Below are 13,812 nucleotides of genomic sequence, written 5' to 3' on the forward strand. Positions count from 1 at the left end.
ATAACTCCCAAGGAGGTTGCTTTAGAGTTGAGGGTGATTAGACTCTTACAGTATTCCTCCATATTCAAGGTTCATTGATGTTAATACACATAGAGAACCAAGTGGCAGTGGTTTGTCACCAGGCAAAGAGAGGTACAGGCTCTCTGCCCTTTGTGTAAGGCAGCAAGAATTTGGTACTTTGCCATAGTCAACTACATTCAAATTCAAGCAGCTTTCTTCCCTGAAGTACAAAACTATATAGAAGCCTAACTCAGCAGAGTCCCTCAACCCCTTTGAGTGGTCTGTGGACAGACCACTTGTCAATTACATCTTTGAACAATGGGTGACACTTCAGATTGCTCCTAGAATTAGTGAGAATGCCATACTCCCCCCTTCCCCCCACTCTGACCTCCTTTTTTCTGTGTCTAGCCCAAGACGTATGGCTTATCTCATGGGACCTACCTGTATATGAAAACCTGTTTTGAAAACACTTCACAAGTTCCAGTGGAGGCCAAGCACCATGATTTTCATAGTACCCTACTGACCTCAACAGAGGAAACCGGCTGTCAAGCGGTTTGCGGTTGTACCTCAACTAAGGCTTCGTCGGTTTGCAACATTGAGCAAGGGGACATGCACTTTATCCACATGTAAAGTCTCTGGCCATCAACCCTCTGTAGCCTCTCACTTGACCTTGCCTTAACTCATTGACATTTTTATAACTGCCAAGAGGCCATCTATTTAAACATATGTACTCTTTCTAGTGGAAACTATTTGCTACACTAATAAGCATGATCCCACATGTGCACCAGCTTTTATCTTGCAGTAATGCTGGTATGACCAAAGATGAGCACTGAAATTAAATAACTTTCAGAAAAGTAGACGGTGCCTTTATATATCACTGAAATTTCTTTCTTCCTCTTTATAGGGACCTTGAATGCAGGAGAACATAGTTTTCCATTTCAGTTCCTCCTACCAGGTAAGGTGAAATTTTAGTTGTTTGTGCAACACGAGCATATGCAGTATCTAAATCATGAGAATAAATGGCTGCCAGTCCTGAGCAGTTTAGTGAGAGAGCTTGCACTACTTTTGGCAAAAGATAGGCTGGAAAGAGGTAGATGATTTGAAAGCAGACACCTGGTTTACGACAGGGAGGTTGGTCAGTGTGCTGATGGTGCAAGCTGTTTGCTACCATCCTTGCTACATGGGAATACGTACAGACCAGTCAAAAGTACCTTTTTATATATAGGAATCCTGTTCAGAAAGAATGGATCCTAAGGAGCTTAACCGAGATTGGGTGGCAGAGCCGGAGGCGGGGATAGTGCTGGGCAGACTTATACGGTCTGTGCCAGAGCCGGTGGTGGGAGGCGGGGCTGGTGGTTGGGAGGCGGGGATAGTGCTGGGCAGACTTACATGGTCTGTGCCCTGAAAAGGACAGATACAAATCAAGGTAAGGTATACCCAAAAAGTAGCGCACATGAGTTTATCTTGTAGGGCAGACTGGATGGACCATGCAGGTCTTTTTCTGCCGTCATTTACTATGTTACTATGTTACTATATGATAAAAGGGTTGTGCTTAGAGGGGTCCAAGTGCACAAATTTGCTTTCTGCGTTAATGCTGCTAACTAAACATTAGTGTTTAGTGCCTGAAATAAAAGCCACTAAAGAAAATGCAACCTAAACTGAGGACCTTAAGCAGTTTAAAATCTCTAAACATTGAAGGGGAGGGAGGGGTTTAAAGGGGAAGGGGAGGGGAGGGGTTTAGAGGGGGAGGAGTGTTTAGATATGGGGGGGAAAATCTTATATAAAGTACTGACGTTTCTAAAGGGTACATTTGACTGTAATGTTGTAGTAGCAAGCTGTACTGGCTGGTCCTAACTTTAAGATCTTGGTGTTATAATGCGCAGACAGTTTGTCATATATTGTATGTTGTTTAATGTGAAAGATAAATAAAGACTTCTCACAAATCAAAAAAAAAATCTGTAAACATTGTTCTGTGTTACTGGCTGAAGTGTTCTGTCTGCTTTGACTCAAATTTCTATCCCTTCTAGCTTCAGCCCCCTCTTCATTTGAAGGCCCTTTTGGGAAAGTGATCCACCAAGTGCGAGCAGTTATTGATACTCCAAGATTTTCCAAGGATTACAAGTGTTCGAAGGTCTTCTACATTCTGTCTGCCCTTGATTTGAACGAAATCCCTGGCATAGAGGTGAGCTACTGCTGAAGTTAATGACGCATGTGGGGCTTTTCAGTCCTGTTTTTGACAACTAGTGCAAGGAAAATGCATGTCTGAGGAAATATATGTGAAATCAAAAGTTCTGGATGTATTTATCCTCAGAACAAGTGCAACTTTTGAAATTACAATGCCCTGTACTAAGTCCCTCACTAGGTGCTAAAGTCTGGTCAGCTACTTCATCATTTTTGGTCCATCATGCCAAGGCTCAATTAGTGTGGTGCTACTAATAAGTCATTTAGGGACTAAAGCTGGAAATAACTTTCTTCTGTCTTGGAACAGTTCCAGCTGGGATCTTGAGACTAGCGGCTTTATTATTTGTTACTGTTTTTTTCCAAAATGTGCCAAACATATTAGCAGCCATCCAAAGGCTGTGGTTTTGGTTCCAGCTGAAACTGAATCCATGACACAAATTTCCTATGAGCCCTGTGTCCCCCCCCCCCCCCCCAGCAGAACATGTGCATTGCTGAGTTGTGCCCCCTCCCCTGGCAGAAAATGGTTATGATGCTGCCCCTACCTCCCTCCCCCCCCCCCCCCCCCCCCCCCCCCCCCCCCCCGGGCAGAAACCTAGCTCTCCTGGGCTGCTCAACCACACTGTAGCCCTCCTCAGGCCTACCTTAACAAACTCTGGTGGTCTAGTGGCCACTTTTTAGAAATGGAGCCCACTCATTCCTGTCTACTTCTGACACACAGAATCAAGATGCCTATTGAGGCTTCCTGCAGCAACCCTGACAGCTATCTTGATTCAGCAGCGGTGGCAGCAGACAGGAATGGGCGGGCTCCATTACTGCCCCCAAAGAGGCCACTAGACCACCAGAATTTAACATAGGGCCTACAGGGTAGTTGAATAGCCTGAAGGGCCAGGTCTTTGGTGGGCATTTGGTGGTAGTGGAGTATGATCACTTGTGGGATGTACTGGGGAGGAGACTTCAGTTTCTACCAAAAAGTGCCATTTTCGGCAGAAACCTGAACACACATTTCTGGTCAGTTTCTTTTCCAAATCCAAGACCTAAATTCATTTGGCCTCTACATTATATTGCTGAAGAACATGTTTTTGCTTATAGGCATTACTGAATTAAACTGAGCTCTTGAGACTGAGTAGCATTTCTTTGGAAAATATCGACTTTTCAAATTTCTCTCCTAGCAATCAAATGTTGTGTCTACCACCAAGAAGTTCAACTACAAGCTTGTGAAGACAGGCAACTTAACACTGAATGTGTCCTCTGATCTCAAAGGCTATATTGTAGGTCAGGTGATAAACCTGCACGCAGATATAATCAATAAGTCTGGAAAGGATGCAGCTGCTGTTGTAGCAAGCCTTGTTCAGGTAGGAAGTAACTGATATTTTTTGGCCATTGGTGGGGTTCAGCTTGGATTTGGTTTATACTTTTGAGTTTGATTTAGCCTTTTCTTAGTAATTCAGGGGGAGTTATGTACAGTAGGTATTTTCCTGTCACAAAGAGGAATCTTAGTACCCAAGGAAATAGAGAGTTAAGTGGCCTACCCAAGCTCACAAGGTGCAGCATTGAGATCTGAATCCTGGCTTCTCCAGTTCTCATTCTGCTGGTCTATTTAGGCTGCTGCTTTTTTAACAGAGCTAGAACCTGGATTCCAGAGTTTGCACTTACCTAACCTTGGCTAAAATAGTTTGACACTGGGTAAGTGCAAGCAAGTTAGATTCCTCTAGGTTTTACTTTGTCCATCACATTACTAGTATATGTCTAGTGCTTTTATAACTCACAAAATTACTATGGACAGGCATTACTTTTGTCCTAGATAAACTTAGGACTGGTTTGGGTTTGACATAAGATACCAGAGCTGAAAAGGGAGCAGGCCTGCTAAGAGCATCTGAAGGAAGGAGTTATTTTGGTGTGCAGGTGTACTGAATTCCATCCTGTGTTCTTGAACTTAGCTATTTATCTTTTAAAAAAAATGTCCCTCTCCCCCCACTTTGATACAGAAAGTGGCATATAAATCTAGGAGATCCATGTATGACCTGCGAACCATCGCAGAGGTGGAGGGATCTGCGGTCAAGGCATGGAAGCATGCACAGTGGGAGGAGCAAATCCTGGTTCCAGCACTGCCTCAGTCCCTTCTGCAAGGCTGCAATCTCATTCACATTGACTATTATATCCAGGTAAGTGTGAATGCATCACACAATTGGCCTTTGCTTCTTTCCTGTCTTCGGGAAATACAGCTTGAAGTACAGTATTTGTGTTAACACCAGGCCTCCTTGGATGCTTTTATTGTATCTGTCTTGTGGATGCACTACCTGGGTGCAACTGCATACTACCTTTAGCATTGCTCAGATTTCTGATAATCTCCATATCCCTCTTGTGTTGGCCTCTGAGCATGGATCAGATATTTTGCTGAACCATAGAACTTGTTCTCTGACTCCTTATTTATTTTAAACATTTACCTCATATGAAGTTAGGGTTTTGAAAGATTTCTATTTTTATACTTTTCTATGCGACAATAAACTGACTTTCTATTGGGACTCAAAAACAATCTAAGATAAATGGTTTTAGGGAATCTGGAAATCCCAGAGATCTGTATTAAAAATTTAAAGGCATTTCCAACCTTTCCCATGGTCCACTATACCGTGTTTCCCCGAAAATAAGACACTGTCTTATATTAATTTTTGCCCCCAAAAATGCGCTAGGTCTTATTTTCAGGGGCTGTCTTATTTTTCGGGGAAACATCGGGGTTGGTCTGCCCGCCCTCCGTCGCTCCTGGAACTAACCTTAAACACCTCCTTTCACCTTCGAAGCAAGCAGCAGCAGGGCAGGCCACTCCTTCCTTCCGTGTCCCGCCCTCGCCTGACGTAACGTCTGCAAGGGCGGGGCACGGAAGGAAGGAGAGGTCTGCCCTGCTGCTGCTTGCTGCGAAGGTGAAAGGAGGCGTTTAAGGTTAGTTCCGGGAGCGACGGAGGGGGGACCCGGCAACCTTGGGTGGGGGGGCGGCCTTGTCAGGCTCTCGGCGGCCCTGCTTTCAAACAAAAATTTGCTAGGTCTTACTTTCGGGGGAGGCCTTATATCTATCAATTCAGGAAAACCTCTACTAGGTCTTACTTTCGGGGGATGTCTTACTTTCGGGGAAACAGGGTAGATAATTGCATAATCCTATGGAGAGCGATGAGAGGTAAAAAGATGTCAACTCGGCTGGAATCTGCTGGCTGTGGGGCTCTAATACAGTGCAAGGAGTAGATCACAGTATTTAGCCAACACACCCCCACCCCAAAATCACCTCTTAGACCACTCATAAGTGACATTCCTTTAGTGAGAGGCACAAGTTGCAGCTTTTAGAACCTCGTGCAAGTGGCGTTAAGTAAGGTGGTGAAAATTGCCTCTGGAATATCCTGATCCCTTTCTGAAAAGGAGTAGGTCCTGGGTCTGAGGCATGGCAGTGTTGCTGCTAGGTTAATGCTATTGGGTGTTACTGTTATAGCCAGTCCATGCAGTTTGCTATAAGAGAAGACAGATTAAAGTTGGGTTTAGGACTTCTTTGCTACTAAATATTCTTCTAAGGACTTCTCTTTGCTGGTTGCTCCTTGCCATTCATAGAAGACTTAGAACAGTAGCACGATGTATGGGCTGTGCACATAAAGCAGTAGTAACTGGTGTGCTTAAGAAGTCTTAATTTTTCTCAACCAGGTTTCCATCAAGAACCCCGAGGTAGTGGTCACCTTGCCTATTTATATTGGGAACATTGCAGTAAACAGAGAGCGTCTAAATCTATCCAGTTCGGTCACAGAGAACCCATCCATGCTTGTACCCAGCGCACCACCAGCAGACGAAGACATTGCCAGTGGTTACCACCCCATGGACAATATATCAATCCCCACCAAGAGTCACTCCCAACAGCAGCATGCTCCGTTCAGCTATGCTCCAGGCTTAAGTTTCCAGGGAAATCAGACAGAATCTGACTCAGCTGGATCTCCTAATCACCCCACCCTCTGCCTTTCCACGGGTGCAACAGTCCCATATTATGCTGAAGGAGCTGTGGTGCCTTTACCCACAGCTGGTTCACTCATCTTGCCTCCTGAATATAGCACTTGGGGATATCCATATGGTAAGTGTGCAGTTTTAAAGTTTATTATTGAAAAGCTAGGTTTACCTTGGTGACTTCACATTTAATCTGCAAATCCCCTTGCCATACACCTCATTCAGCAGTATGTCCTTCTACACAGATGTACAGAATGCTAACCTCTTGACTCATAGACTGGTCCCTCTTATTTCAGGTTGGAACCTTATTTGCACACACAAGGAAGGTATATTTTAAAAATATTCTTAGGTATAATTTGGCAGCAAAGATAAGCTCATAAAATTTTACTTTCTTTGAATCACACTTCTCGATTGTTCATTATTGGCCTAGAATTTGGATCCAAATTTTCAAACATAGGCCTCAATTAAGGCTAATCGGAGAACTCTGGGTGGAAGTTGCAGCCATTCCAGCTTTGGGTTTTTTGGTTGTCCAGAAAACTAAAGTTGTATGTGTCTATCTTGTATCAAAAGCTAGAGTAACTCACTGTGCTACAAATCCACCCTCATCCTCCTCCCCAGAGTCTGTGTATATTTCAGCATAAAAAATTTCAATTAATATATGTATTACAAATGCAAATAGGATCCAATTGGTATGAATTGAATAGGTTATCAAGCAATGCTTTGGTACCAATGGAAAGGAATCTACACCTGCCCTTTATCAATATGTCCGAGATCACAGTACCCCAATATTTATTTTTTTTAAATTAGCATCACCCGATGGAACATAACTATTTTAAACCAGCTTAGTAGCTAAACTGTAACAGTGTTGGAATATGTTGTTCTGAGGACAAGCAGGATGGCAAGATGTCATCTCCAGGTGATCTCATCAGATAGGAAGCCTGCACTAGAGAGTTGCATGGGGACAGAAATCTTATCCGTCCCCACTTGAATCTTCCCCATCCCCACCTGTCCCCCATAAGAATTTAACCTGTCCCCAACTCAGTCTCGCAAGAATTTAATGGTACATTTAAAAAATTCTGGTCAGCTCTCTGTCTCGCTCTGGGTTCGAGCCACAGCACTACAGGCAAGGAAGGAACGAAAGTTGGAACTTGGAACACTCTGGTGCGCGCATGTTGGTGCGCACATGTAAGACTCGTCTTTGATTCATTAGCATTGTGTGCTAAGAGGTTGTCACATGCATGCCAGTAGGTCAGATGACATCTGATGCTCATGCCTATGTCAGAGCTGAGGTCTGCACATCAGCCCGGGAGCAGAGAGGATTAATAGTAATCATAATGATTTATTTATTTATTTTATTTATTTGTTACATTTGTGTCCCACATTTTCCCACCTATTTGCAGGCTCAATGTGACTTACATAGTACCGTAAAGGCGTTCGCCAATTCCGGTATGAACAAATACAGTAATGATGGCAGATAAAGACCTGAATGGTTCTTTGTCTGCCCAGTTGTCACACTCATTATCAATTCATGATTAAATCAACAACGAACGTGATATTATATACTTGATTATGGTCTTTCTTTGGTGTTTCTGGGACATAGACCATAGAAGTCCGCCCAGCCCTATCCTTATGTTCCAACTGCTGGAGTTGCCATCGAAGCCCACTCCAGCCTATTCATCTTCTCCTTTGCGGGACACAGACTATAAAGTCTGTTCAGCACTGTCCTCATGTTGCAGCCATTAAAGTTGCAGTCTAAGCCTTTTCCCATCCCATCCTAAACCAGATTGCCATATATGAGAGAGAGACCATACAAATCTGCCTGGCATCGGCCCTAGTTCATTGCAGCCAGAGTCACCATCTAAGCATCACTCAACACGTCCACACACATGCAGCCATTTAAATTTTGGCTTTAATAACTTCCATTTTCTAAATAGAGATCCTGAGTTCATCCCATGCATTTTTGAATTCCGTCACCATTGTGTCTCTACCACCTCCTTAGTGGAGACTTTACGCATCTGTGCTGTTAAAGCGAGGAGGAGGAGACAGCACTCCAAGAACTTGGTAGATGAGAGGCTGGCACAAGTGCAGCGAACACTTCCATGGGAACCCCACAGGAATTTGTTTCCGTCCCCACGGGAACCCCGCAGGTTCCACGGGATTTCCGCAAACCCCGTTCCTGTGCAGATCTCTTGCCTGCACTGGAAATATTTTTCTAAAGCTTGGAAGAACACAAAAGCTTTGCAACAACATTACCAGGCACTTGCAAGACTCTCATTATGCTATCACTCAAGACCTCTTCAATCTTGCAAGAACTATTTCTACTTTCATCTGAGAGTTAAGGATCATCTTTGTTTACCTTCTGCATAGTTAGGATTTTTGGCTGCTTTTGTAGTTTTCTTTCTGTAGTTGCCTCAAGTTAATCATCTTTGCTTGGCGAGTTGACCAGACACCATCTCAAAACTGAGTTTTTGTTTCTCCTGAAACTTTTTTTTTTTTTTTTCTGTGACATGGCCCAGAAAAAAGTCCCAGTAGCTTTAAGACATGCAGGCTGTGTGTCAAAACCATATTCATTGCTGATATGTGGTGCTTGCATTGTCCTGGGACCTGTTCACAAACCTTAAATTTTGATTTGGATTTTAGGCAGGGCCCGTTTTAGCCATGCTGAGGCCCAGGGCAGAAATTAAGGAGGGGCCCTTTCCCCAGTCTCCCCAACCACCATTACTGCCACACATAAAACAACTTTACATGATTTATTTAGATTGTGAGCTCTTTGAGCAGGGACTGTCTTTTCATGTATGGTGTACAGCGCTGCGTATGCCTTGTAGTGCTATAGAAGTGATAAGTAGCAGTAGATTTCTTCACACATGAAACACAGACAGACCTTCACCAAATATAGAATAAGGAGTCAGAAATTATAAATAGAAAACACCAAAATTGAACTAGAACCCTAAGACTTGGCAAGTACTACAACACTGAAGAAATAAAAATAGAAATGCACTTCCTTTTGTTTTGAACACAACAGGTGGCATAGAAGCATATTTTCAAAGCCTTCCAAAGTGAAGGCTAAGTGCTTTGAAAATGAGGCCCATAGCCACAGATGACCCCCCCCCCCCCAAAAGAAAGAAAAGAAAGCCATCACCCTTGCTGTAGCTGGCAGGTATCCCCAAGCTGTGCCAGCTGAAGCCCACCTCCTCTGGTCCGGCTCTTCAAGCTTTGCAGCTGCTGGCTGTGTCCTCAAGCTGCTGCTGGCCTTCCCCCCCCCCCCCCCCCACCCCCAAATGCATGCTCAGTTTTCATGCATGCAGAAAAAAACAAGCATTCACAGGGGTGGGTGAGCAGTGGTGACAGTAGCTTGGGGACACTGCTGCTGGCTGCAGAGTTTGGAGAGTTCTGGCTGTCGGAGGGGCAAAGGAAGAGGAGGTCAACACCTGGAGATCCCTGCTAGCTCACGTATTTATATTTTGCATTCAGGCAGGGGGCAGGGGTAAATTGGTGGCCATTTACTTTTGAGTTCAGTCCTTCCCTGGCCCCCACTCCACTGAACCCAATACAAAGACATCTATGATACATATATCCAAAAGGTAACATATTCCAATTAATAAATTCAAAATAAAACACTTTTTTCTACCTTTGTTTGGACATTTTATTTTTCCATCTGTCTTCTAATTCTCTTGCTAGCGGCTTTTGTCCATTTGTCTTTTCATCTTTCTCCAGTCTTGTTCTATTTCTTCACTATAATATATAGTTTGTTAATGCTTGCTATACCACCCAAACTGTCATTGCAAGACAGGGCGTTGTACACTACACCTGTCTGTGACATATTGATCCTTCCTTTCTAGGTCTTGTTTTCTTTTCTGCCTCTCTGTCCACTCAAATTTCACCTTCTTCATCACCCTTCTCCTTCTTTTGACTTTTCTGCCACCTATTAACTTTCTATTCTTCTCTTATTCCCTAGCTGTCCCATTTCCCATCTTACTCCTTCCCCAGCCTGCTAGTCCCTTCTATCTTTCATCTACCCTCCATTAATACATTTCTACCTGTGTTCACTATCTGCCTCTCTGCCTATCCCTGATTATCTTGCCACCCCTTTTTGGCCTCTTCCATATATGCTGTTTTCACTATTTGCTTTCCCCCTCCATCCCTCCATTCTTGTAGTTCAGAATCTCCTCTCCCTATCCCTTTTCTTCCACACCCTCATCTTCCTCTATCCCATCTATCTTCCTGTCTGCTACCTCACCCCTCTTTCATGCTGTCCCCCCCCCCCCCATCCCACCTCACATCACATCAGCTAGCATATCTCCCTCCCTCCCTCCCTTTTTTCGGCACCTGCTTTTCCCTTCCCTGCTTACCTGGCTCCAACATTGTTCTCCTTCTTTCCAAATGCCCTCCCATCTAGCATTTCTCCCCACCACTCCTGGGCCCAACATCTTGCCCTCTCTTCTTCCCTCCACCCCATTGTCTACCATCCATCTGTCTTCCTCCCCAGGCCCTTAATTTCTTCTTCCATATCCTCTGCTGATTCCCAATAGAGCATACATGTCCCTCTATCTCTAAAACCCCTCCCCCGGTCTACATTAAAACAGATCCAGGGGGCTCCTGCAGTCTTCCACCACCTCCCATTCTCGCCACCCAGATCCGAGGTCTCCCTCCCTTCCCCTCACATTCCTTGTCTTCCTAACATCGCATTTTGTTGACTGGGGGGGGGGTCGATAGCAAGGCAGCAATTCTTATACACTGTTTGCATCTGTCCCATCGCTGTTTCTCTGCCGCAACACGTTTCTCCCAGGCTGATACAAAGTTGCATCAGAATGTGGAGGAATGCAGCAGGGATGTTAGGAAGACAGGAAAGGTGAGGGGAACAGAGGGAGATTTCGGATATGGGTGGCAATAATGGGAAAAGGTGGCAGACCATGCACCCCTCCCCCCAACACCGGCCCTCATTTTAGGTGTGTTACCCTTTTCCAAATATATGCTCCAGGCTTATTTTGCATATATGAATTATATTTCTGCCAAGCTGGTTTAAAATAGTTATGTTCCATCGGGTGATGCTAATTTTAAAAAAATAAATATTGGGGTACTGTGATTTCGGACATATTGATAAAGGGCAGGTCTAGATTCCTTTCCATTGGTAATTAACCATAAGGGAATTAATCAGATTGAGGACTTTTCAAACACTGACCACGCAAGCTCAGTTAGTTTTGCATCCAAACATCAGGTCTCTCCCTCACAGCCTAGATGTTGAGGACAATTGTAAGCACCACAAATCTGCCTGATATCTCTTAGAAGCTATGAGAATACCTATCTGTAGATATTCTTTAAGTAAAGAAGGTTTGTGGTGGTAGATCTAAGACCTTACCCCATCATCAGGTCTTTTTTTTCAGGGGTTCTCAGAGGTACAGTGACTGCCTGTTAATTGACCCCTGCTCCCCAAATGTAATTAAAGATATTAGGTTCTGTCACCTTTTCATAAATTCTGTGGCTGGTTGTGGGGGAGGGTGGCTATTGTGGGGTGGGTCCCCACATGATCACCCCACTTCCTGAAGGATGGCCTGTTTTGAGTACTGGCACTTTTGTGCTAGAAAAAATGCACTGCCACTCACCTTTTCCTGTCCCATACTACTGAAAATACCTTTTATATATGAATCAGTAGTACAATGTGCATGTATGTAACTTGTTTATAACAATTTATAAACTATTATCCAAAATTCTAAGCACTGTACAAAGAGCATTCACAGTTCAATAAAAACACTACTGACATAATAAACTAAAAAACAAGCTCAAAACAGTAAATCAGTATAATGTTCCATATCAATCCTTCCTTTAACCAAAGGCCTGAGGAAACAGAAATAAGCTTTGAGTAATTTCCTGAATTGAAGGTAACTCATAATCTACTATAATAAAACTCACACTCAACGTTCTGAGGACACTGACGTCAGTGAAGCCAAGCCCTGACTTCCTTCAAAAAGGTTCGAAGGTTCGTGGTGGTGAAGCCACCAAAATCGCTCCGGGCCCCGCCCTCGAGGGCGGAGCAATGGCAGAACAACGAAGGGGTTGGCAGGGAGGGAGGCGGGGGGGGGGAAATCGCTCTGGGCCCCGCCCTCGCATCAAACGTCATGACGTTGGGGGCGGAGCAATGGCAGAACAACAAAGGGGTTGGCTGGGGGGGGGGGGGTGTTGGCGACGAAAACCTTGCTAGCGCCCGTTTTAGTTGCTCTGATACGGGCCTCTTTTACTAGTATTCATAAAGCAACTGGAAGCTTATTCCACAGACCTGCATCTTCCACATGAGTTTTGATCCAATTTTTCTAATACAATCTGTTTATAAGGGGGAACCCTTAACATTTTATCTGCTGATTGTAGAGGACAAGGTGTACACTAAACCCTCGGTACAGTAGCTAAAAGAATCAACATTTTCCCATTCATGGCCCTATAAATCAAACACAGAACCTTAAATTGAGCCCTCCATTTCACAGGTAACCAGTGAAGGTCTTGTAACACAGCGGAGATGTGCTCCTATCTAGAAATTCCAGAAATAACATGAGCTGCCACATTTTGTTCAGTCTGCAAAGATTTCAGTCCAAAAAAAAAGTCTAATTATAATCATATAGAGGAGACATTAAAGATTGTGGAGCAATTCTAAAGTTTGAACTGGACAACAAATCCTTTAATCTACATAGAATTTTTAACTAAAAAATTCCTTACCAGCATTTTTACATATGATTGAAAAGATAACATAGAATCAACCAAAATACTCAAGTATTTTTGGTCTTTCATTGAATTTGAATATCCTCTCCCATCTTGGAGGAAATTCTACAGGTGAAGAACAAAAGTATTAATACTTTTTTTTTTCTTTAAAATTGAACCTTTCAATCTATTAGCCTTCATCCAAGTATTTACTGTCTGCGGAAAATTCTCAATAATTCAACCAATTTATCAAAATATTCTGAAATGGGGAAAAAAGAATTGAATATCATCTACATAGATTTTATAAGATAATCTCAAACCAGCCAACAATCTACATAACGAAAGCATATAGATATTTAAAAAAAAAAAAAAAAAGTACTGATCCCTGGGGAACTCCAAAGGCAGTATCCTGCTTCCAACAGTGGCTAATCTAGGTCACAAGTACCTGGCAGAAACCCAAATAACAGCAGCATTCTATGCTACCAATCCCAGGGCAAGCAGTGGCTTTCCCCATGTTAATCTCATTAACAAGACTGTAGATGTTTCCTCCAGGAACTTGTCCAAACATTTCTAAAACCCAAATACGCTGACTTAACCTATCCGGCAGCGAGTTCCAGTTCTTTGAGTGAAAAAATATTTCTTCCTATTAGTTATAAAAGTATTTGTGTAATTTCATTGAGTGTTCCCTGGTCGTTTGAAAAATCAGTTCACTTTTACCGTGTTCTGTACCACTGAGGATTCTATAGACCTCAATAATTTCCCCCCTCAAACATCTCTTTTCCAAGCTGAAGAGCCCTAATAATCTCTTTAGCCTTCCTTCTCTTTAAGCTGTCGTCTCGGTTTTTTTTCCTCTTCTGCCTCTATCTATTCAAATTCCAACCTTTTGGTTTATTCCTTTTCACTTTTCATTTACTTATCAACTTTTTCTCCTCTCATCCCCTTGCTCTCACATTTCCCATCTTTCTATTCCTTTTTATC

General features: G+C 43.4%; 1 protein-coding gene across 1 annotated transcript in view; it reads left to right on the forward strand.

Annotated features, from left to right (window-relative positions):
* The window catches only part of ARRDC1 (arrestin domain containing 1), a 221,975-nt gene that overhangs the window by 189,808 nt on the left and 18,355 nt on the right, over positions 1–13,812 (forward strand). Inside the window, exons 3-7 of the mRNA XM_030207082.1 lie at positions 905–955; positions 2,028–2,182; positions 3,351–3,533; positions 4,167–4,343; positions 5,860–6,277. Of these exons, the coding sequence (XP_030062942.1) occupies positions 905–955; positions 2,028–2,182; positions 3,351–3,533; positions 4,167–4,343; positions 5,860–6,277 (984 nt within the window). The remainder of the gene's footprint in view (positions 1–904; positions 956–2,027; positions 2,183–3,350; positions 3,534–4,166; positions 4,344–5,859; positions 6,278–13,812) is intronic.

Source organism: Microcaecilia unicolor, chromosome 6 (genome assembly GCF_901765095.1).
Source record: "Microcaecilia unicolor chromosome 6, aMicUni1.1, whole genome shotgun sequence".
Classification (NCBI taxonomy): Eukaryota; Metazoa; Chordata; class Amphibia; order Gymnophiona; family Siphonopidae; genus Microcaecilia; species Microcaecilia unicolor.